General features: G+C 44.5%; 1 protein-coding gene across 7 annotated transcripts in view; it reads right to left on the minus strand.

The window, feature by feature from the left end:
• Positions 1-25,614, minus strand: part of LOC135398946 (forkhead box protein P1-like) — a 227,485-nt gene that overhangs the window by 51,640 nt on the left and 150,231 nt on the right. For 5 of the 7 annotated variants that reach the window (XM_064630527.1, XM_064630526.1, XM_064630524.1 and 2 more), the window contains one exon: positions 3,457-3,594. In XM_064630527.1, coding sequence (XP_064486597.1) covers positions 3,457-3,582 — 126 coding nt within the window. In that variant the 5' untranslated portion in view covers positions 3,583-3,594. Of the gene's footprint in view, positions 1-3,456; positions 3,595-14,692; positions 15,016-25,614 lie in introns of those variants that run through there. The other 2 variants (XM_064630525.1, XM_064630528.1) reach the window with 2 other exon arrangements.

Here is a 25,614-nt window from a genome sequence, read left to right on the forward strand (position 1 = left end):
TATAGCCCACTTGCCGTTCGGCTTAGGCATGGGGTGGGGGATATGTTTATTAAAAAAGAAAAAGAGGGAAAATTGAATAATAAAAATATTTAGTTTCGTATATTTCAGACAAACATTCTACGGGCCCGCCTATAAGCATGAGGGCTTGTTAATAAGTGACAGAATGCACAATAAAGATATTAAAATCATAATCATCAGCGACGTCGTCGATGTCTAGATTAATGTTTCCCGCGTCGCGCGTATCCTCGTACAATTTCTGTAATTTCACGTTGTTATCCACCTTTCACCCTGCAACCAAATAGCTGGCGGCTGGATTCGAATCGCGACGTTTCGGATCAGAAAGCGGACACGTTAACAGCTGATGTGGATTTCAGAGTGATAATATCTCCATATTAAATACGACTACACGAAAAAAAGAAAAAAAAAACCTCTGCCTGTAGCCTCTCAACATAGCAAGACATAGCCCGATTATTGGATCATTCTGGATAGCGGAAATGCGATACTATTTAAAATGGCGTCGATGACGCTCATCCTCGAAAAGCCATATTAATGACGCCGGTAAATAAATGGTGGCGCGGACAACATTAATAAACCGGCACGTCGTAATGACAAATAAATGAGGCCGCCGGCAATGAGCCGATATTTTAATGAATATTTTAGCGCTGACAAATGGTGATGATCGTGTTTCGATTGATAAACTGTGTACGCGCCAGGGCTGCCTTTGTTGTTCCGTTTGTTTTGCCTCTGCCCGCTGTTTATTCTCGAACCCAGTTCGCTCACTTCGACAAAGTTCCTGGGGAGTAATTTGTCAGGAGGGCGTGTGCAGCGACGAACGAACGACCACCGGGTTCGGTATTGAACTTGAACACTACGTGGATATATAAAAAAAAGCTGCTCCGTTGAGTCGATCGACCCTTCCTCGAGGAGTAGTGGGATCTAGTATGCGTCCAGGGCCGACTTCAGGGGGAACTATACCGATAATCGTCTTGAAAGTCTACCGGAAAAGCCAGCGAAAACCTCCTCCCCAAATCTCAACCCCAACGAACCCCAAACCTCACCTCCCAAACTCGGCGTGGAAAGCGACCACCCTAACCACTTCGTCACGGAAGCTGGTATAGCATTAAACATAACGACGATGACGCCATTGCTGAGATACAGCGCCTGTCATGCGCCAGTTAAAGGTCTTGCATATTGTGAAGCTTGAGTTCTCCTCACCCTACCTTTGAAACCGCTTCCAACACAGGAAGAAATACAACAATGGAAAAAGATCCGCAAAAAGGTCAAACAACGCTGCAGTTATTTGTGACACTACGGAGAAACCGACCTTTGTTTCTCACTGGCGATCATAAAATATCGCAGAATCGGCTTTCGGGATACAACAACAATAGTTGGGCTAGTTGGCAATACTGACGCATCTTAAGGCGCAACACACACGGACAAGAGGGAGACACACAAACGCACATTTCTGGGTATACGGACGTCCAATGAACTTAATATCACAAAAGCCATCCTTGCTGTTTACTATGAAGTGCAGACGAGCGGTAGAGTTGTCAAGTCGCCATTTTGAAAACCTTTTTGCCCTGACGTCCAAACATGCACCCTGGTAAATGGAATAAACTGACTTGAATTGTATTTGTTGTATTGTATGACGGTAATCGCCTGACAGGAGAGGCGAAAACAATACATCACTTCTTTATAAAGGCGGCTTGCACAGAATAATTCTGCCCGCGGTCGAGAAAAAACAATTCCCCTAACACGTAGAGGAGGAGGAGGAGGTGATGTAACAAAACAAAACAATAATGTGGCAGAGGAACGCCAACATTGCTCATTGTGGCGGTATTCTTCTAAGCTTGCAGTTTCGTCAAATTAAGCCGAATTTAAAATTTAGCGAACAAAAACGACTTCAAATATTTGTTGCGCAACATAACCGCACGTCCGCTACTGTCAGCCTTCGTGCCACCTGCCGTTGATATTAATCAAAATTCCACCTCATTTCAACGAAGCTCTTGTTTTTGGTTATATGAAGAGCGTTACGCTCCTTCTCGTCTCTTTGTTTATGCAACACTCGTTGCGCTGACGAGTTATGTACATTACTTTCCACTTTTTTAATTTAACTTCACCGTTCACCTTTTAAAACAAGTTACACTTTTTACCACAAATGTCTTTCGAAAAAGCTGTTCCTACCCGAGAAGCACAACGTCTCGGACCAATATTGTACCAATATTGGCACAAGATTGGTGCAATATTGGACCGGTATTGCCAATATTGGTCCAATGTTGGGCTGCTTGGGTTGGGATATCGTTCAATGGAGGCGATAAGGGCATCGATAACGTGGAAGAAATGGAAGTCGTCTCAGCCAGTGTTGACAGAACTGCAGGGCCCGGCAGTTTCACGTCTGATCTCGTTATGAGACCCAGAGACCATCCGACCAACAATTCCCGAAGACACCAGGTCCCATACAAGGCCACGCAATCTTTCCTCCGTGTAAACCGCGCATAAAATGCGATAGCGTCCGATGTTTATACTTTCTTGTATACTTCATTCAATCGTGTTCATATATATCTAAATTCTGCTCCATAGGAGAATCACCCGGCTCATATGTTGCGTGCAGAGTGAATCCATCGCGTGACAAGCGAGCGGACGTCGTGGCTAAAGGACGGGATCCAGACATCCGGAGTCTGCGCAGGGGAACGAAGAAAAAGATTTGGTCGTCCGCGCCATCTCTGCCGCCGAGGGACTGTTTACAACATCGAAGTCGCTCCAACTCAGGATGCAGATAAGCAAACAAATGAACGATTCCCGGCTCAGTTTGTTGGCGGCGAAAATAGACGACCACGTGAACGGCGCGTGTATATAGGGGAATATGGATGTGTGCGACGTCCCGAACATTCCTTGCGTTCCCGTCTTTTGGGTGAATGTATATATCGCAGATAAAGAAAATAGTTTTTTCTTTTACAATATACGCGTGTGCCGTGGAGTTTTTCCTCAAGAGGACACCGCGAGAAGTGGGAGCTATTGAGAAACAGTTTCCAATCCGATGCAGATGAACCGAAGCAGCAGACGTGGAAGACATCCAGAACATAACGCGGTGAACATTAGACGGTGTTACTCTCACGCTGCAATAACCGAGGAATGTTCTCTGTGCCTATCAGAAGAACCTCAACTTAGATATCTTTCCACTGCGAGTTCCCGGCAGATTAGCGATACCAACGCAAATGATACCCGTCTGCAGCACCTGGTGGGCCAACAGATAACTGGACACCGGCCTCTGCGGCGTGCTTCTATAGAGCAGCAATATTGCCACGATCTCGTACATCCCACAAGTACCTAGTCGCCCTTCCTGACAATGTCAGAGTCGGTCGTATGATCGTGGCCACAGTGTACTAGACCAGCAAGCAAAGCTCCCACCAAGCTTCACAGATCACGACTCGCAGTTGGTAATGGAATGCCGCTTACCTGGTTGTCCGCCAAGTCGTCGTGGACGACGCCATTCGTAGTGGGGGTGGTGTTTGGAGGCCGTGCAGCCGCCTGACTAGTTGAAAGGTTGATGGCGGCCTCAGAGTCACCCTCATGGTCCATCATGCGATCATCTTCCTGAAATAACAGGAAACCTCACCTATGGAAATTGAATGTCACCGTGGAATTCAGCGTAGAACTGAATTCCCCGCCTAACGGCCTCTGTTTGTGTAGCAATCCATCATTCACGACGGCACTGAATACTGTTCGAGCGCCCTTCATAAGCCGACGACATACATACGAGCACAATAACAAATGATGTAAGTACAAACTATCCACCTGGACACAACCGCGTCCGCCTCAGGTGAAAATAACACAAAGCAGCTGCGATAGGTTAGTTTCAACAGCATATCTAAGTGAAAGAGCAGAAATTATGCAACTGACTGTTGATGCTTTCAATAAACATTTACTTGGTTTGATCGCGGGCTCCACACCAGAAAGGCTTTTGACCCGAACTCGCGTGTGCAAAGGTAACTTTAAAGAAATAATAACGCTTCTGAATTATGTGTTCTGTGCTATATATATATATATTGAAAAGTTGAAGTTGGGTCAGACGGCTACGTTATTATAGTGAACGTTCAAATAAATGGGAGACAGAAGACGAAAGTAGGGGAAGCATCAAAAAAGGGTTTACTTAAACTTAAAAGTTGTAAAAGTTAGGGGGACGTCTACGTTACGGCTGAAGCTCCGCCTTCTTCAGGACTCATTTAGCTATTTCGTCCTGAAGAAGGCGGAGCTTCCGCCGTAACGTAGACGTCTCCCTAACTTTTATAACTTTTAAGTTTTAATAAAGCCTGTTTTGTTACTACCCCTACTTTCGTCTTCTGTCTCCCATTTATCTCAACGTTCACTATATATATATATATATATATATATATATATAAAAGTGAAATAATAAGACTTGGACTGCAGATTACAGGAACGTTAACAAAAACTAATTTATTTAATGGGCAATTTAACACATAGATTAAAAAAAAATGGTCGACGTTTCGACAGTGGCACTGTCGAAACGTCAACCATTCTTTTTTTTAATCTATGTGTTAAGTTGCCCATTAAATAAATTAGTTTTTGTTAACGTTCCTGTAATCTGTAGTCCAAGTCTTATTATTTCACTCTTATTCAACTTCGTAGCCGTCTGATATATTAACCTATTTGTTCTATATATATATATATATATATATATATATATATATATATATATATATGTTTTTAAGTCAAAACGTCGCCATGCCAGTACTGGACAGCTGTTTCGGCCTTCTTGGGCCTCATCAGCAGTACACAGGCAGGCAACGTTTGAGCGGAAGGCGTCAGAATATATGCGTCAGTATATATATATATATATATATATCTTTTTTTTTTTTTGGGGGGGGGGGGGGTTAAGGTCTTCTCATCGCCACCATGTCATGTCATGTCATACTTTGCAGGCATATTTCGGCAGAGTTCCCCACGAAGTCGACCCAGGACGCATCCGAGTCATTCTGTCACTCCCCTTCTCCAAATTGCCTCTCTCACCTGTCCACCTCTGTCACAGTCACAGTTCCTCCACGGGACTCACAAGAACTAAAAAGCTTTCTCTTCGTTGCTTTAAGCTGCTGTGCAGTGCTTGAAAATTTGGTTTCTCAACTGTTAAACAAGTGCTGACGCAACAAGAGGATAACAAACACGCTTGAAAATGAAATTCACCGCGTACGAATTATCTACTGCAGAAGTGGTACAAAAAAGGCGTACGCCTCCCGTTTTCAACAAATCGCCAGCGAGAACAACGCAAGTACATCTTCGGCACGCAACCAATTCAAAAAACGGCATATTATAGTGGCTTTTGTTGCCGCTGATATACTTACTCAACACCAGTGTCACAGCACTCTATGCAAAGATGGATGTGGCATTTCACAAGACATGCGCAATGGACAAAAAAAAAAAAAAGAAGAGAAAAGGGCACAGAAAAAGAAAAATGTTATCAGATTTTTTTTCTTTGCTCCCGTTACTGCAAGACGAGGCGACAGTCTGCACAACAACTCGCGAGAAAGAGCGTCATCCAATGTTTTGTCCGTTTCATTAGCATGGTACGGCGCGGACCGACATGGTGCGAGTCGATAAGAGGTAGATAAGGCGACTGGCCTGCGGACACGATCATATCATAGCCGGAGCTTGACTAGGTGTTTCCGATAAGGAACACTGGAGTGTTGCTTTCTATGCTCACCGTCCGAACTTGTATTGTTCATCGATAGGGAAGTTCTAACGGTTCAGTGTTACGATACTGTATACGTGCAGGTTGCGTTCTGCATATTTTAGAAGACAAATTATTTGATGATGATCTTCGGCAGGGTCCATTCCAACACATGAGCGAATAACAAGGAAATTTTGTTCTCATACAACGGGTAACATCATTCCTTTGGTATACTTTTTCTTTCGAATTTCTTTTACGGCTGAAAAAAACTACGCACCAATATTTGATAATTTTACTACTTAGTCTTATCTACTTAATTAATCAGGCAGTATTAAAAAATAGTGCCGGCTACGATACACGACTGCTTGTAACATTCGGTTTCATTTGCCGTGGAGCGCTTCGTCTTCTTCTAAGATATCAGTGCAGGTTAGTTAGTTAGTTGATTGAGTCATTTGGTGTTTAATCGCACAACGACAACGCCAGTGGCTCAGTGATTAGCGTGCCGGCCATGTCACGTCGAGACTGGGAGGTACCCGGGTTCGAATCCCGGTGCCCGCTGTGCTGTCTCGGGTTTTTGCTCAGACGCTTTCAGACATATATCGGCACAGTTCCCTTAGAAGTCGGCCCAGGACGCACATTACCCAGGGCGTCAGTCGTGACGTTGACGATGGTGAGACTTGTATGTTAGTAGTGACACCCTACCTATTCCACGGAAACATGTACAGTTGCTTTTAGATGCGTGTATACCACAACACCGCACCCATAAGCCCTCCTTTTCAAAACCTCCCTTTCCCCACCCCTCTCCCCCCAAAAAAAAGAGAGGGGGAGAGACATTTCCACATCTTCTCCTCCCATGAACATCGTAGAGGAGACGGCAGAATGTCGCAAGCAGCAGCAACGCCATCACCGACGGCGGCCCTGCCCAACAACGTCTCCAGACGGCTAGAGCAGCGACGATGAAGAAAAAAAAAGAAAAAAACGTCTGGGTGTCTGCCTGGTGTGACCGGGGAAGCCCCATTTCTGCGAATCTCTCGTCTCTCATATACAGATTGAGAGCCAGCAGAGACACACACGTCGCGTGTAGTTAGCACTTTCCCAAGAGGGCGCGCTGTCTGTCACAAGTTGTTTGTCCCGTCGCAACCTTTGGGAGTATATACAGGCGCGGTGGCTGTGTCCTAAAATGGGCTGTTTTGGAATAGCGAGCGCAATGCAATTTTAGCGTGCCCAAAATACGGGAGACACAGTATTTATTTTGCGTACGAAATTTATTTGGCGTTAAAAAATATTGAAAATAAAATAATTTATAAAATAGATGATAAATAAAATAAACAAAATTTACAAAATTAATTTTTGTTACTCTAAATGATGAGTGTTTCTTAAACTTGTTTTCGTTATTATTTTTTTTTTCTTTCGTCTTTTTGCGTGGCTGTGTTGCAACATCTAGTCCCAGTGCTGGGACGACGCAAGTTCACTTTGGGTATGCGCGCCATTTTCCAAACATAGCACGCACCCGCAAAACCCGACAACACGGAATGCATTCTGGGCATGCGCAATGGCGGCCGCTTATTTCATTGGGCTATAAAGCCGCTTGGAAACCATACCTTAAAACTATGTAATTAGGTCGCTGTTAACGTGTAGGGTTATATTTTCATTTTTGAAAGAAAAGATCTCCTATTTGCTTAATAAATTATTGCTTTTAGGCATCCCTAGTGCGTATTCAGTTGTTTTGTATTTCTTTTTGTGTGTGTGTTATTGTAATTTTTATGTTATTGTATTCTTGTATTTATTTTAGAAATGCGGAGTGAATGAATTATAAACTTGGAAAAGAGTATATGCCTTGGTTGCAAACGCCGTGGGAGCAGTGCTACACGTCGCTCATGCTAAAAAAAAAAAGAAAAAACTTAATGAGACTATCATGACGCATCTTGTGCAACCTTATCAATCACGCGCAGCTTCCCAAGTAGCACAATGTACTGAAAGTCGAGTGCAATAGGGGTGGACGGTATGTGTCTTATCAATGTTCTTTAGCTTCACGAGTCTGTTAAAGGCCTTACACCTACCCGTCCACCCCTATTGCACTCGACTTTCAGTACATTTTGCTGCTTGGGTTATAGGTTGTCGCAAAATTAACAGACACTTCTACCATTGCTGTTCATTGCTGCAGGAACACACTGTAAAAAAAATAAAAAATAAAAATAAACTCGTACATCTAGAACAGAGCATCGACAGCTCGCTTAGTGTCGGTGCAACAGGTCGCACCTGTATGTCTCTATAAACAATGTTCCAGCAACCCTCTCTCGTTTCTTCCGTCAGAAAACAGATGACGTCGTCACTTGATGCCCTTACTCAAAGTTGGCCGAACCACGCGAGAAATTCGATTTAAGGAAGCGTATTTTACGTACAATACACCGTGTCCGAGAGCCCTGCCCAGCTCGATGAAGAACGGACAGGTGTTATTGTTGTTGGCGCCGGGACTGTGCCGCGTTTGGCAAGGTTGCATAGAACGAAACTGACACAATGCTCTGTCAGGAACGGATTGCAGCTTATACGAAGCCGCGGTGACCGTATATGTGAAGCGACGACAACTGTTGGAAGTGAGAAAACGGCCGTGGGAAAGTAAAATGTAATTGGAAACGATAGCGTTGGGAGGCTACATTTTCCGCAGATGTCTATCTCATAACTGTTGTGTAGTTCTTCGGTGAAACAAGCTGTTCTGTCAACGTTTTTGCGGCTTCTGTGAGGTCCGAAGTGAGGAAGCGCGTGGCCATCTATTTTTTTTTCTGACGTATTCCTTACTATTCTTAGGAAATAAATCGCGTTGGCGAGAAGTACGTTCACCTTTGTTTCCCACGGAGAAAATCAGGAAGCAAAAACGTGTTCCTACTGGTTGCTAACGCGGTCAGAGAAACCTTCACGTCTTATCATCGCCAGGCGAACGAAATGCTCGTCTGTTAGCGCACGTTAGATAAAGTTTTGAAGGGGCTGCGATACTACGTTCCAAGTTGCTCCAAATAACGTGAATTTGCGTCGATGTAAACCTGCATTCCAAGTTTTTTAGCAAAGAGGGGGACAGACGCTTTGGAAATCGGCACCGCGAATACCGAAAGTCACTGCAGGCGTCTCCGCCACTGAGGCAGCGCGGGAGGGGTCACGTGCTTTACACTACCCAATGGGAACGACCGTAGCTACCACTCCTCTCACATCAGAGCTCGATGGGTATGTGTGTTTCATTGGCATATATCTCGCCATATGCGACACATAATTTTTTTTCTTTTTCTTTTTTGTTACCGGGCCTCGCTGGCTCAGTCGGTAGCGTGTTCGCCTTCTGATCCCGAGATCGCGGGTTCGAACCCAGCCGAGGACGCCAGCAACTTGGTGGCAGGGTACAAGTTGCTTAGACACGCCGTCTTCCGCGAAGGACGTGAAATACGGGGCGCCGTGTGGTGAGCTTTCATCGCACGTTAAAGAACCCTCAGGTGGGCAAAAGCAATCCACAGACCGACCGCTGTGGCGTCGCTCATGATCTCAGTTGTCTCGCGACGTAAACCCTCAATTATTATTTTTTAATTTTTTTTTTTTTTCTGCAATGCTCTGGGATGCACTACAACGCTTGCGTGACGCAATGAATCGTCGAAGTGTCGCAACCATTTCAATGTAAAAAATTAGAAAATGCGTCATTTGCCTCAGTTTAGTGGCATATAAAAATTTCGCCTTATATTCTGTTAGGAGATAAAAATATGGAGATACCAAGATAACCACGCCCACTGGAATAATAATAATAATAAAAAAAAGGATTCACAAGTTTCGGGGAGACCTACTAACTTCCTTGCGCTGTATCAGGTCCTAAGAGACTTATATTGAATGCATCGTTTAATGTATTGGTCCTAATTACGTTGTTAAGAGATTTCATTTTGCGGTAAAACTAATGGAACCCGCGTGACTTATTCTGTAATTCATATGCCTTCGAAAGCGTACAAATGTACAGCATGGCGGAGTGCCTTGCTGAGATTTGCTGTTTGCCTTGCACTAATGCGTATCTGAGCAAACAATGCGTTCGCAGCCTTCAGACAGCGAGAGGGCAACTGCAAGGAGGCTCTCTTACTGCGCTAACTAACGACCTCCGTTACTGGCAGCGCAATCGTTACAGAAATGTACTTTTCCTGCCAGCAAACTTGTTCCTTGGCCGTACACAGAAATGCTGTCCAGACGGACTAAACGGTGCCATGTTAGGCCGTGCTCTACCAGAGAGGTACACAGACAGGGGATGACACGTTTTGCGTTCCGAATATAATCCTTCTATAGGGTTTATTCCCATGACGTCACTCGAAGAGAAGCGCCACAATCGCTAGCAGATTTGAAGCCATGAGGTAGACGTCCTCACCATCGAGGCCTTCTCCACGCTCATCGCATTCACCGTTGATTTGCTGTCCCTATTATTCCAATAACTTCCACGTTTTCAACGTTAATAGTCTCCTAAAAGGCATTTGGAGTGGATTTACACGTATGTCTAGTCTCAATAGCACATGGTAGCGAACGAGAATCGGGAAAAAGCTTCACCAAACCTACATGATCGGTGCGAACTCGCCTTTAAGCTAGTACCATCTATTCCATTTCCCACATTACCACCAGCAATGGAGTGGTAGAGCATCGCCCCTGTCGATGAAACTCTCCAATCATAAAGTTGTTGTGCTGTTGTATGCATATGTATTGTACTGTATTGTTGTTGCATTGTATTTGTATGTCTGCTGTAGTTATGTATGTTGTTGTTGGGGGTGTTATGTTGTAAAGTTGTTAAAGTCACAAAGTAAATCATACAATAAAGTTGTTTTTGTTATGCGTTTAACCTAAGAACGGTTCGAAATGTAGTTCGTAACAGTGTTACTCCGCCGGAGAAATTCGACTGCAGCGCCGCACGGTGACACAGGCAGAGCTCCCATAGTATTGGTGTCGGTACTTCTCGTGACGTCAGTGATGCGGCAAGCTGTTGCAGCCAATAGGAGCAAGCGTAGGACAGGGCTTAAACGTGCTATTCTTTAAGTTGAACACGATTATAGGGGGGGGGGGGGTGATATCAATTAATAAACGCTGTTCAGAATGTTAACAATTAGAGAAACGAATGCTATGTGCACGACTGCAGACGTCACCCGATATCTCCTAGTTTTATGGCCTGCTCTAGCTCCACAGCTTCGTTTGATGAATGCTATAAATTTTACTAAATCAAGAACGTGAAAGGCAGCAAAAAAAAAAAAAAAAAAAAAGAGAGAGACAGGACCGCTGGCATGTGTACAGTGTGAGGGAGTGACCCCAGTCTCCTCCTCCATTTCACTTTCATCTTGATGACGCTGATGCTGAAGATGCGATATTTTTATGAAAAAGGGAGTTGGTGAGGGAGAACAAGCTTTCAAAGTCTAACGTCGACATTGTTGCCTGCCATGACGGCGCCCAAATGGAGTGGCATTATTATAGTTACTACAGTTCAATCCGAAATCTCAGTGTACGATTAAAGAAAAAAAAAACGTCACGCAAGTACACGCTTTCCAAGGTATTTTGTGGCTTTTGCGCTCTATTACAATTATCTAAGCGTTTCCACCATTTTCCTTCTTCGTTTTTATTGGCAAAAATCAGAAGAAGCAGAAAAAAAAAAAAAAAGTTATCCAGAGTCACTGTCCAGAGCGGCGAAAAAAAAAAAAAGTTTTCCCCATTCTCTTGGTTTCCGTTCTGCGCACGCTATGACATAGCGTTTAGAGAGAGGGGGGAGAGGGAAAGAGAGGAAGAGGGAAAGAGAGGGAGAGACACCTCAGATTGATCCGCTCCGTCAGCTGTCATTGAACTGCAGGGAGGAGGAGGAAGAGGGAGAGAAGGCTCGTGTGCTCTAGATTCCTTGCGCAGAACGCATCAGTCTGGCTCTTAACCATATAGGCAGGGTTGATTCGAACTAGGCTATGGCAACTATTTTTTTCCGTATTGCCAATGTTGCGGATTCCTGCATGGTGAATATAGAGCGTAACTGTTATGGACGCTGCGGAATTTAACCGCTGCACGGAGGGAACAAGCTTTAGGTCGAAACGCATTGCGGTATCACTGAACTGAGCCCAACGGCGGAGGTATTGCGCGCGCCAAAGTTTCATAAAGTAAATTATGCGAATAAAAATTATGTTCTTATACTACTGCATGGTCACACGTAGCGCTATTTATACACATAGCGTGCACTATTATATTATATTAGCATAATTTCCAACAGGGATGTGACTTCGTTCTCTTCATCACTGATACAGCGCTACGAAGACATTTCAAGCAATAATATAATACGATACTGTAGTATGTAACGCTCATTAAGTTGTCATACTTTCACTAAGTCAATTCGGAGCTGTCTGTCAGAACTGGTAAAGAGGCGTCTTGTACTGCACTGTGTCATGTACTACGAGAATAACTGATAGCAGGACTTATCGGACTTATTAAAGCGTAAATTGGTCATTGCTGCGTCATAACATTGACACAACCGAGAGATACGTTCACGTAGAACCAACAGAATTTATTCACGGACGCTACCCCGCTAGAGGGCGCCACCTAGATACACAAGGCCACCTCCCACTTCTTCACACGTGGCCATATAAAGTCAGGATGTCAGCCAATCGCTGCAGACGATTTCAAGCACAGGCTTTCTTTGGCTACAGGTGGCTACTCATGTGGCTGATGTGGTTTCGTCTCCACAGGCTACGGACGCCGAAAGCTTGGCGGACCCTTAGCTGTTACGTCACTCCCTTGTAAGCGATGAGGCTTTGTTTCTAGTTGGTGTTGGTACTTGCCTTCAAAAGGCAAAACCGTCGCCATGACGTAGGTCCGGCTAGGTCTGGTTTCGGTTTTCTTTTGCTGCCATGTGCTAGTTGTATTGCCAAACTGTAGGACGGGACAAGTTACATGAATATTAACGCTACATTGAAAACATGAATATTACTGGGACGTGGTAGAAATGGTGGTCACACAGCACGAGAACTTCAAACACAAAATGAGTAGTGACCACGATTAGGGTGAAGGCCTCGACGTACCTACATAACGGCGGCAATTCCGCTAGCGACTCCGGCGCTCCCTTGCGAGTGACGTCATCGTGTGAATAAACGCTACATCAATAGCCAACTACAAATAATGTAGGCCCCCTTTCTTGACATCTGACTACATCAGAGAACGAGATTTTGAGATACTTTATCATGACACGATGTGGTACTGCTTCAGTGCCGGTGCCATAGTCAGGGGGTATCAAACCCCCACCCCACCCCTCCGAAACCGTACCTTTGGCAGTGAATTTTTAGGAAAGGGCAAACGGGGGTGAAATCCTCCTCCCCAATCTAAAGTTCCCATAGAAGCCCTCCCAAGAAGTTTACCCTTCGCGGTATGGTGCTACTCCATCAGTTCCATTAGTAGACCCTAGTGGTTGTTTTTGGGTACCATAACAAAAATAAAGTTATTATTATTATTATTATTATTACAAGCGTCACCAGACGACGTTCCCGTCACCATCAATCGTATTCCGGCTCCTGGAATGAATTTTGTGAATACTATCACGTGACGAATAAAGTATACAAAGTCAGACCCCATGAATTGCGGTGAATTGCACAACTGGGTTTTCCCTATCGTACGCTATCTCACTCGTAGAACAGTTGCCAGTATCGCGATAGCACCGGCGGCACGGCTGAGTGGATGAAACCATCGGCTCATTGGCGGTGTAGCTCAAATGTCGTGCTGAAGAATGGGAGGTAGTGGGTTCGCATCCTACCACCGCCTGTGGTGTGAGAGGTTCTCCCTCGGTTTTCCAGCAGACATTCAAGACGGACGTCGGCGTAGTTCTCCCTGAAGTCGGCCCAGGACGCAAATACTAACCCCCGTCTCTCTCATTGCTTCCTTGTTGTCCTCCCTCCATCTGTCCACGTCTGCACGTTGCTAATAGCCGCAGTTGCTTGGCGGCGCAAACAAAAAGTCCCGCGGTAGCGAATACAATGCCAAAATGGCACGCTGGAAGCTGGGCGCAGTTCCAACGGGGAATGTGAACTGCGAGAATGATTTGAGAGCACTCAAAGCAGACGACGAAACAATAAAATTTTTACAACGTAAGACGATATCCTGACTGTACACCGGCAAAACGTATGCAATTATTCTGCTTTATCACTACACTAAATCAATGAGCTATTAATGATGCCGATATTGGGCTCACAGTCCAACAATGAGTAAACCGTTGACACTGATACATTCCTAGCACCGTGTATACCATAGCCGATCAACAGATAAGATTCCGTGTCACGCTGAGCTGCGACTGGTCCCGATAGGATCCATACTTCGAAGGAGTCATTATGAGATACTTGCTGAACCCCACAGCTCAAAAAAGGTCGACCGTCGTCGCCGAAAATAGAAAAGAAATGGTTGCTAGGCGACGATGAACACTGCAGCTGAGTAGCGACGGCGACAGAAACATGTGCAGCTTAGCGAACAGCTAAGTGAGCACACCAGTACCTTATTCGATACAAAGAGAAAGAGATCACACATCTCATAGGGACCATCTGGTATGCCTCTTTCCTGAAAGTATGAATACTGGAGTATAAAATCACGAATAATAATAATAATAAGGAATACTTTTCCGTCGATGGGCACATTTCAATAAATTAAAAAATTCGAGAGGCACCGTTGACGGGAGTGTGACATCAAATATTCTGCCGAACATGAACGTGAACCGAACATGAGCGTACATCGGAAGTACATCCTAGTTTGCAAGCCGAAAAATCGGCCCACACTAAAGTAGTCCCAAGGCCGCAGAAGCATAGTAGCAACCAAAGTTCGTCCCGAACACCGCCAAGACAAATTAGACCATCCCCACCCAGTCGACGTCGCAGACACACACACACGTCATGCCACCATCTCCCCTTCCCCCTATCCGTCAAAACCTCCTCCCCGATCTCTCACGCCTTCACTTTTCACAATGGCCACCTCCCAAAAGAGTATTAAACCGAAGGAATCACTCACCAATGTCATCTTGACACGCACAAAAAGTCCTTAATCACACGTTGCACCCACAAAACAGAATCCTCTCTCGAAGATAGGTCACTGCACGAGCATCACACACTTCACACAAAATTCCGTCCGAGGCCATTCGCACATACGTCGCCGTTGTCGCAGGTCTCGTGCACACGAGAAGTAGCGCGTGCGACGCTAGGTTCGAGCCGCACGCGCGCGCGCGTTTACCGAGACTTCAGGTCACCGACGAGAGAGCCTTGTCGGTCGGTCCCTCGCGCAGCGAGGAGACTAGCGCTAGAAGCGACCGACGCGCGGAGGGGGGGGACAGGAAAACGCGTCTACGGCGCATGCACTTTTCAGAGAACTTGTTTACGCGCACAAACAGACAAACATGTGCGCGCGTGGAGCGAACGAAGGAGCGAGCGTCCGGCAGAAAGAAGTGAGGGCGCTGTTTAGTAAACAACCTCGCTAAATTTAGCGGCTTTCGGAGCGCTCCTGGAAACAGGGTCTGCGCTGTGCTCGTGTATGCGCTTAGAGCGGCGGCGGCTAGCTTTCCGGGCGTTCGCCGTTTTTTCCCCTCACGCACGTGACGCTTTTATGCGGGGATTTCTCGACTGTGTGTGCATTTGTTGTGCTCTGCGGAATGTCGCAGAGTTGTGCTGGATAATTTTTCTGGTGCCCTCTGCCAACCAGACTTGTACGTAACTTGAGTACGTACTCAAAATACAGTATTTTAAATACTTTTTCCGGTATTTTGGTACTCTACTCAATGCTTTTTGCGACAAGTATTTTTAACGTACTTAAAATACCTTTTTCGGTATTTGCTATTCAGTACTCAAAATACTTTCCTCCCTCATTAAGCACACTGTGTCGAGATTTTCAGCACACTGGAACTTAACCTTCTTTTTCGGGAATCTGTCATTTATCCTCCTGTACAATAGGCTGGTCCCACGCTTAGCCTTGTTGTCAGTAGCCAACTTCGTCAGAAAACGGTTCCTATTCATATTGCCAGGGGGACTAGGTGCAAGAGAATCCCGGCATTTATTTCCTTGGTCACCAAAGCAATAAACACGCGTCGGAGGTTGAAAGTCGCGAGCTGACATGCATGAGGGTATACAAAGTTTTGGGTCAGAAAATATCAACAAAGTTTACTAGGGTTCACCAAAGTTCACCAAGCATTACTTGACACAAGACCTTGAAGATGAAAGATGTGCTTATGCATGGCAGATGAAGTTTATTCCTTTCGCTTGTACGGCCACGTTCAGAATACGCGTTTCACTTACTGCTAATACTAAAGTACTTTAAAGAGTATCTTAAATACTTCTGAGAGTATTTCGTACTCTACTCAAATTACTTCCAGTTTTGAGTATTTTGTACTCTATTTTAAATACTTTTTACATAGAGTATTTAGTATCTTATTTTAAATACTTCTGCGCAGTATTTTGTACAAGTCTGCTGCCAACTTTGTCAGAAACGACACAATCGTTCGGTTCTCGTTATCGTTTGGTAATATCAATGTTCCTCCCGCAAATGGCTGTCTGCCGCGTCAAAGAAAAAAATAACTCAAAATAGAGGGAACAATAACAAAATCGGGAAGCAGCGGTATAGAAGGCGACAGCATGCAAATTTAACCATCTATAATGATTGCCGCAAGTAAACGACGTCAGGAAGGACGACAGCCGAGTCTAAAGATACTGATTTCACGATGTACGGAACGCGATGGACATCTGTCAAGTTTTAGTTTCGCTTTTCGCGCGTCTCGGCGATCCACGAATGCGACGAGAGCGAAACCGAAACTTTCGTTACTTTGCGCTCGTTGTACGGTTGTTATGAATCGTCTTTGGCTTTTTTAAAACTGCAGTTATTTTATTGGTTTCTCGTACGTGCGTACCTTGAATAAAACGCAAAAGAAAAAAAAAGGAAAAGAAAAAATGAAAGTCTTGCACGAACCAGTCAAATTATCGGAATAACCAATTAGTACGGAAATTTGGGAGGGTATGTCTTTGCTAACCAGGCACCATGACTAGTACATATTGTAGGACACTCAGACGGCAAGGTAAGGATATCGTCACCACTATATTATTGCCACACGCACCGCGTACAGGGAGTAAGAAAAGAAAAAAAAGAAGAAGAAGAAAAAAGTGAAGTCAGTCTTGGAAGCTGATTTTCCAGCTGGAGAACGTGTAGAGTGTGTGGAGATGTTTTTTTGGATCATTCACGACATATTCCACGCTGAAATATAGCAAACTAGATGTGCTCTTCTCTCTGGAAAAGAGAGAGGGGGGAGAAAAAGCTTTCCCTCTGAAATTGGTGGTGGTGGTGGTAGAGGCAGTTGTGACCGAGTCCTGCTTGCCGTTGTTGTCCTTACAGATGGGGTGGCATTGTTGACATCAACTAAGGCTTACGATTAGGCCAATCTGCCTCCAGTGTGGTTTTACGGAACGTTTTATGATTATTAGCGTGTGTGCGCAGAGCTGTTTCTTTAAACCGATTGTTCACACGTTACCCTCAAACGTACAAGGCCATAGGGTCAAAAAAATAGCTGCTTGTGAAAAAAAGAAGAAGAAAGAAAGGCGCGTCATTCATTCTACAGGGTTTTTTTTTTTCATTCGACACATATTTTTTATTTAAAAAAAAAACTCGTTAAAAAAAGTTAAATCCAATGGAATTTGGTTTAAATGTTTAACAAAGAAAATGGATTTCAATAATGACTGGCTCCAATTCTGCTATCTCGCATTTCCGAGAAAACATATAATTAATAATTTAATTAATGTATTTTAGCTAATTAGTCGTCCAGTAGTTGCATACACATCCGTCTTACAGGATGTTCGTCCGCCTTGCGAAAACGAAATTTATGCAGCTTTAAAACATTTTTTAATAAGAAATCTGAGTCGAATAAAAAAAAAAAAAAAGAACACCCTGTATGATACACTTACAATGAAGAACGACATCTGGATCCTTACACAGAAGACAATTCCCCAGCCGTTCCGCTATTTACCTCCACGTGCCGAATAGCCCCTGTACATTCAGGCGTGTGTGCACAGCATCTGTGTATGCGTTCTGTGTGCACTGTGTTGTATATTGTGACATGGGCTATACTGCGAGGCACATGTGCCCAAGTACACATGCACATAAAACAATGGCGGCACGTGTGCGGCATCATGAATACACCCTGCTTTTATCGCATGTCTGCACACACACACACACACACACACACACAAACACACAAAAAAGAGAAGAACATCACAGCGTTAGTGTTGTGTTTTGACTGACTGCTCACCGAATTAATTTACGAATCGACAGATTTACTTACATGCCTCCAGATGAGAGAAATCAATTAGTTTATGAATAGCGCCGCCGCTGTCATAGTTCGCGTTGGATACGAGAGTTTTCTTTCGTAATTACAGTAGACAGCATAAGAGAATTTGCCTATATCCAAGTTTTGCTGTTCGCTCTTGATGTTTGTGCTGATGTTAGTGCAATGCTATTGGACAGGAGGCGATTCTAGCTGCGACAGAGTTATGGTACATCACCAGTGCCGGCGTCTAAAGGGGGGGGGGGGGCGTGAAATATCCCACTTGTTACCCCGGAGCCGAAAAGCGGACGCCGGACCTGTGCATCACGGAGGAAAACAGAAAATCACGGACGAAAAGGGCAAAACGCACACAAAGATCCTCAGAGTTCGGTTCAGGCTTGCTTGACGTCGTTTGATTCCATTCCACAATCTCCGCGCCGATATTTTTCCAGAAAATTTTCGAATATCTTCTCAAAGACGGTAGAATAAAATTGTGAGTGACGATAACAAATCACGGTCACAACAGCAGCTAACAGTCCTCGTGATTTCATTGAGCCATTCAGGTTACTGGGTTTTATATAGAACTGTTGTAAAATTTCACAAAAACTGACTACTGACTCCACTGACTATCCCTATTTAGCATCGTTCATCACCTCATCATCAGGACACATCACATCATGCCCCATTGTGCCTTGGGGTAGTGGGCCGCACCTTAAGTGGCGAATTTCCCCATTCATTATCATTAACTTATTTGTTGTTGTTGTTGTTGTTGTTTTCACAAAAACCGATATGCGCGTCACGCCCATACGACATTCGTATGCCGTGTACTGCGCTCAGTTATTCCACTGTTTTTCGTATAGGCCTTGTATTTTTTTTTTCTTTCCTTATTCCTTTTTTGCTAAGCAGTGCATTTGAATTATTGTACTGGTTCAACCCCCACATTTTTTTGGTACATGTGCCCCCCAGGGCTGCCTTATTTTTTTCCCCTTCCTCGTCCTGTCGTTGGAGAGACAGACATCTCACTTTCCCTCTTTTTTTGCTTTATGCCGTCACTGGAGCAACCACGACAACCGCCAGTTCCTGTGCTCCGGTTGCGTGCAATGACGCAAATGTCATACGAGGTTACAGGTATACAACCTAGCTTTTACTGCCACTTTCCTCGCTTCTGAAGGCGACACAAACTACGAATGCCTTGTGTTCGGCTGAGGTCACTGCATGCCATTGAATGTCCCATCCGTCTCCTGGCACGGTCAAGACAGCGGCATATTGCGAAAAGTTTTCATGCGAAATGCATTAAAGACTACGATATGAAGTTGGAGCTATATAAACGCAGATAGATCTTCAATCAAGAGAGGAGCTCTATAGATATGTGCGGCGATACATATACGCTTTCAAAACTGAATTTATTTTATTTTATTTATTTGTTGACATAACCAAATGATTTCGTCATGTTTCTTGGTTTCCAGGGTCATGCAACCAATAAACGTATGTAACTTATAAAAAATAAAAAAACAGCTGATATTTCGCGGGTTTTACCGTTCCTGATTAGCCAATAAAATTCTAGTACACAATTAGTAACATCAATAAAAAAAATGCATTGCACATGCTAGTTGTAGATAATGTACAGACAGTTTGTATGTATGTGTCTTGAGTGTATATGTGCGTAGAGAATGTATTATACGCATCATATAGTGTAGTATACATACATATGTAACAGTTGGTATTATTGGTTGTTTGATCGGTTGCTCGGGGTGTCGAATAAATTTTCCCACAACGCATAAACAATTCAATTGTTTTTGCGTGCCATATAATTTCGTCTACCCGTTATGATCCTATAGTAAAAAAATGCAAAAACTATAAAGGTTTCTCTTGCCCTCCTTCGTATTACGTCACAGGAAGTAGAGACTTGTGACGCAGTATATAGTACCTTTTGTGACGTAGCCGATCGTAGGTGTGTCAGCCACAAAGTGCGCCTAAATATCCATGAATGAGCACTGATGACACCCAGAATCTTGTTTCGTTTTCAATTGTACGCACGCTCCGTTTCATCGTGTTTCACCTTCTTCTCCTTCTTCTTTTTTTGGCAGCCCTTTTATAACAAACCGCTCATACTGCCGTTGACTCTGAAAAGGCGATGCAAACGGAAACGACAAACTCGTTCATCCACGTGTCCACGGAGATGCAATCTCTGGAAATTTCGCTACGGGGGTCGTAAGGCCGGCCTCCGTTTCCTTTTATAAGGACGTTCTTGCACTTAGCATCAGTAGCACAAAAAGGGCTATTCCCCGGAAGTTTTTGTTGAAAACAAGTCGCTATGAGCTTCGTCGAGAAAATAACGTATATAGGCGCATACGCGACTGCTTTTCTGAAGGATGTCCCGCTTGCGTTAGCAAAGGTAATAGCGGCGAGGTTTACAACACGGCAGCAAGGGTCGCGTTGAAGACCGAGAGGTGCGGGTTCGAGTCCTACCACCGGCTGTGCTGTCTGAGGTTTCCCTGGGTTTTCCCGAAGATTTTCCAGACGAATGTCGACACGGTTCCCCATGAAGTCTGCCCAGGACGCATAAAACACCCCCCCTTGTCTCCCACTCCTTCCTGCTGTCCTCTCTCCATCTGTCCACGTCTGTACGTCGCTCATAGCCATAGTTGCTTCGCAGCGCGGTGTGCGGACCAAAGACGTGCGGACGTGCAGTGTTTTAGTTCGAAGACGCTCAATATACGGTCGTGTAGAACGGCCACTTCGTTAACAGTTAACGATCTCTGTTCTGCCTTTACGTCAGGGAGCCCGGTTACTTGTTTTTTTAAAAGACATTTTTAATCTGAAGGGCAAGAAAATACTGTTACTAACCGCTTATAACGAAAGAATTTCTCATGTAGTAATGACAGTATAGCAATGCTTCGGGCAGCATTAATGAAGATTAATCTGAGAATTATCGAATCTTCGCATTACTGAACTACCGATATCATACTTTCAAAGCATGCGAATTATTTGAAAGATTACGTAAGTAATTAATCGGTATTCATGTTACGAATACATCGAGAAATCACAAATCTAAAAAAAAAAAGGAAAAACAAAATAAAGTTTGCTGTTATTCGACAGCCTCAAACAACATCGTTGTAACTTCAGCTCGCTTGACTTGATTCAACTCTTCTTATTATCTCAATATTTCAGTGAAAAATACTCAATACACTCAATATTCTTCATGTCACTAGTATGAAATCATGCAATGTTATACTAGCTGAAGAACAAAAGATCGAAACAGGAAAATGATTATCGATACAAATCACCATATCACGACAATCTCACGACTCTAATCAAATTGCTTTCCCGTCACTGAAGGCTGCCTTCTTTTCTCTCTCTCTCTCATGTATCTACATATGATCATTCTGTCTCTTAGGCAGGGAGGGGGGGGGAGCATGTGTTCATCAGCAAAAAAAGAAAAAAAAAGGAAGGGAAGGAAGGAAAAGTTAGCCTACGCTATGGCTCCAGAGCAGTGACGTGGCCAACAGGGGCTCGATCCCCCTTCCCCTCTCAACTCGACAGGAAACTGTGCGTGGTTCATACGTGACTGACCAGATATCGGAGATGGCAAGGACGTTTCGGAAAAAGCCGGTTCATTTCATCACCGCTTGTGATTTCGTCACCTGCAGAGGTATGCATATTCTGTACACACAACAGACACACCAAAGGAAAACAAACGAGAGGACTGCCAAGGCGGGACTCAGCCATTATTGCTTCCAAGCAGGGGCGGATCCAGGGGGGGGGGGGCTTGCCCCCCCCCCCCCGAGACATACGTCTACCCCAGAGCCGTATATTAAAAGGGAGTCTGGCCATTGGGAGGAGTCACAAAAAGAGGCTCGACCTGTCAATCACAGTTTCGGTCCTCTGATTGGTTTGCTTTTTACCAAGGGGATCGCCATGACACCTTATTGCCACCCAAAATGGCGACGAAAACAAACACAGTGAAGCGGGGATTTCGTGATAAAAAATTTTCACAGACTACTTTGATTTTACGCTGCAAATGTACATCCTCATATACATTTCTCGGAAATCAGTTTCAACTTATGCTCATCCACCAATATCTAACTGAAAATACTACGTTTTGTCGCCGGTGTTAGGCCTAGTGAACACGGCGCTCGTAATGAAATCATAACAAAAACGGCAGTGTGCTGTACAATCTTATATTTAATTGCTGGATTTCATAGATATAAACATTCTTGCCTTTTATATTCCAACTATTCATGTAGATATGTTTAAAAATCATACCGGCAACACAATGTGCCCCAGCAGGTGGTTGTGCCGGCAGCGGTACAACGACGGAAGCAGACGACAATTCCCGGCGTGCCTTACGCTCCCTGGGTGGCGTTCATCAAATTTGCACCAAAACTCCACTAGTTTTGCAGATCGCGAGAGGTATCCATTTCAATCCCATCCAATCCACTTGCCACCCAAAATGGCGCTGCCCATGTTGGATAAGGGGGCAAATAGTGAGGATAGGCTGATTGAGAGCGCCCCATATTTCAAGACTTCATTGGTCGGAAAGCTGAAAAAGTGGGTGGAGCTTCAGGTATAGGCATGACCCATTAATGGCCAGACTCCCTTTTAATATATGGCTCTGGTCTACCCCGCATTCCGGCAGATTTTCCTGCTACATGGCGACCCCCCCCCCCCGTCTTCTCTCTTTTTTTAGTGCCCCCCCCCCCCCCCCCCCCCCCCCGAGGATCTTCCCTGGATCCGTCCCTGCTTCCAAGTCGCTTTCTTTCACACCCATCTTTCGACCAGTCGTTGTCATGTACATTTCTTCTGCGGGGACATCAGTTCATGGTTGCCAGACACGTTCGAAACAATTCACAGAGACAGCGCATTCGCAATATTACGAATTCGGTATTACGATTCGAATATTTCGAATTCGATATCGATGACCAGCGTTTCCCCTGTGGAGAAAGGCGTCCGCAGGCAGACTTGCAGGTGGTAGGTTCGAATCCTACGAGGATTTCCCTGTGTCTGAGGATTTCGCTGTAGTTTTCCGGTACAGTTTCCCTTGAAGTCGGCCCATGACGGCGCATACTAACCCCTCCGTCCCCTACTCCCTTCCTGCTATCCGCACGCCATCTGTCCAGGACTATACGGCGCTCATACGCACAGTTGCTTCGCGGCGCTAGCACGATATGAAAAAAAAATAAAATTAAAATAAAATCGATATCGTAGCGACTAGATCGATATCGGATATACTGTAATACGATATTCGATATTACGATTCGATATCGATAGCTTCGATATAGCTGAACAAAAAAAAAATGGAGACTTATTGTTGAGCGAGCTAATTTAGTTGGGTTGCTCGGACGAGGCGGGCTCTGTCTGCATCGAGGAAAAAGAAATAAGAGGAAAGATTTTGCTCCGCATTTATCAACCAACTGAAACTCGTTATTCTTTTCCGCAAATCTCTCTTGGTTTTCCTTCTCACGGATGTCGTAATTTATGTGTAAGTTCAGTTCGGCACGGGAATATTCCTCATGTCCAGTCATGTTACCAATCTGGAACGAAGAAGTGAGCGATAAGTTTACGTTTCGTCCAGTATATATTTCCTCGCTTTCAACCTCTACTTTATTTTTTCTCACGCGTTATTTCAACTAAACAATAAAAAAAAGTACATTCCATTTTTTTCTTCTTCTTTTGTTCAGTGCTGGAGAGGTGCAAGAGCGAGGGTGTCTTGTCGTATCCTGTTTTTTTTTTACACAACATATCGTCTGGCCGTCTTGATAGTATAGGAAGCGACGGCTCAAGTGTACGTATAGAACTGACGTTGCGGCCTTGGCAAGGTTGTCACTGAGTCTCGGATAAATGTACCGCTTACGGTGGTATGGTACTAAAACGTGATAAGACCAGGTTTATCTGAGATACGTTCTTTTTCATGAGCACTCAGTTTTCTAAAATTTGCTAGAAAGGAAGTAAATTAAAACTAACGACGGCGCCGCAAAACGGCAACCCAGAAAGTTGTATAATGAAAAATTTTATACGTATCTGTAGCTCCTGCGTCCACGAGAGCTTTCTGTGGGCCGAGAAGAAAATCGAGATATCCTCAGTATAATATCAGGGTGTCTACCAAACTGCAGCCTTCAAATTCCCTGACTTTTCCAGGTTTTCACTGACTATTTCAAGCGAATTCCCTGACAAAAACAAAAGGGAACTTGGTGCCTGCTCATACGTTTTGGCACCAGATCCAACATAAAACAGACCATTTATTAAGTATTAGTGAGGCTACCCTACTTTTCTGCGTCTGAGCTTGTCATACTGGTGAACTGCTACTCGCAGTAACGTTGCTGCGGCATCGACTGTCAACCACCGGTCGGCACTTGCGATTCGCCGCGCATCATCACGGCACTTGTCTGCGATTTTCCCTGACTTCAGCTGCTTTTTAGCCAAATTCCCTGACAATTCCCTGACTTTTCCAGTCACATCAAAATTCCCTGACTATTCCATGTTTTCCAGGTTTTCCAGATTTGTAGACACCCTGAGTTAAATGTGCACTTAAAATGAGAAAGACAAGAGCTGTAAAAGTGCGTCGACGCTGTCGAGGCAGCACAGAGTAAAAATCCAGAATCCACATTCACGAATAGTTGTGGATACTAAACAGCACCTATAGGCTCGTGTAACGGCAGACAACGTTAAGATATTTCAAATTTCAAAGTATAGAAGAAGCGCAGAAACAACTGGCTAAGTATATCGGGTTATCCGGCGAGAAATCCTGTACCCAAGGAAGTCTCAGACACGTTGATTGTTTACCCAGCTCACCGACGCTCTCCCCTCGGAGCTCTTTTTGACACCATAGGACTTCGATCCTTATTGTGATAGGGGCTCATTATTTCATTCCCCACATCAACACCAGCAATGGGGATATAGAGCACCGCCCCTGGCGATAAAAGTCCCCATCCAGCATCTCTCGCTGATAAAGTTGTTGTTATTTTTGTTTTCTTTCCCAATAATTATGCATCGTCGCATACACTCTTAAAAATGAACTTCAGCGCATAGCACGCTCTTGGCCAACCGTTATCTCGAATGACATCGTTGCCTGCCCTGATTTGTTGAAAACGGGAGGAGTACGCCTTTTTGTGACACTTATGCAGAAATGTTAATTGTCACAAAAAGGCGTACGCCTCCCGTTTTCAACAAATCAGGGGAGAGAACGATGTCACTCGGGATGATGGTTGGCTAGGAGCGTGCTATGTGGTGAAGTTCATTTTTAAGAGTGTACTGCCATCTCTACTGAGACGAAAGATGGATTATTTATATTTATTTGGGTCTTCGTTAACTATCCGCTCAAATGTACGACCAAGCAAACTATACACAGTGATGTGATGAAGAAAGAACTTTGGTGAAAGAGCTTTACGGAACACTGCGCGAAAGAACCGTCCCTTACACCCTGGGGAACCCCACGGCGAGAAAACCGTCGCCACGTGGGCTGCCATAAAATCACAAGTCGCAATTCTGTGCAGCAAAGAGAAAACGAAAGTGAGTGAGAGAGAGAGCGCGAAAAAAAAAAAAAAAGTCACAACGGAGATGCTCCTCTCTTTCATCAAGACGGCAGAAACAACAGGTGAGTTTTATTTCGGATTTGGCTGCCTCACTTTAGCGTCTC

This window comes from Ornithodoros turicata, chromosome 6 (genome assembly GCF_037126465.1).
Source record: "Ornithodoros turicata isolate Travis chromosome 6, ASM3712646v1, whole genome shotgun sequence".
Classification (NCBI taxonomy): domain Eukaryota; kingdom Metazoa; phylum Arthropoda; class Arachnida; order Ixodida; family Argasidae; genus Ornithodoros; species Ornithodoros turicata.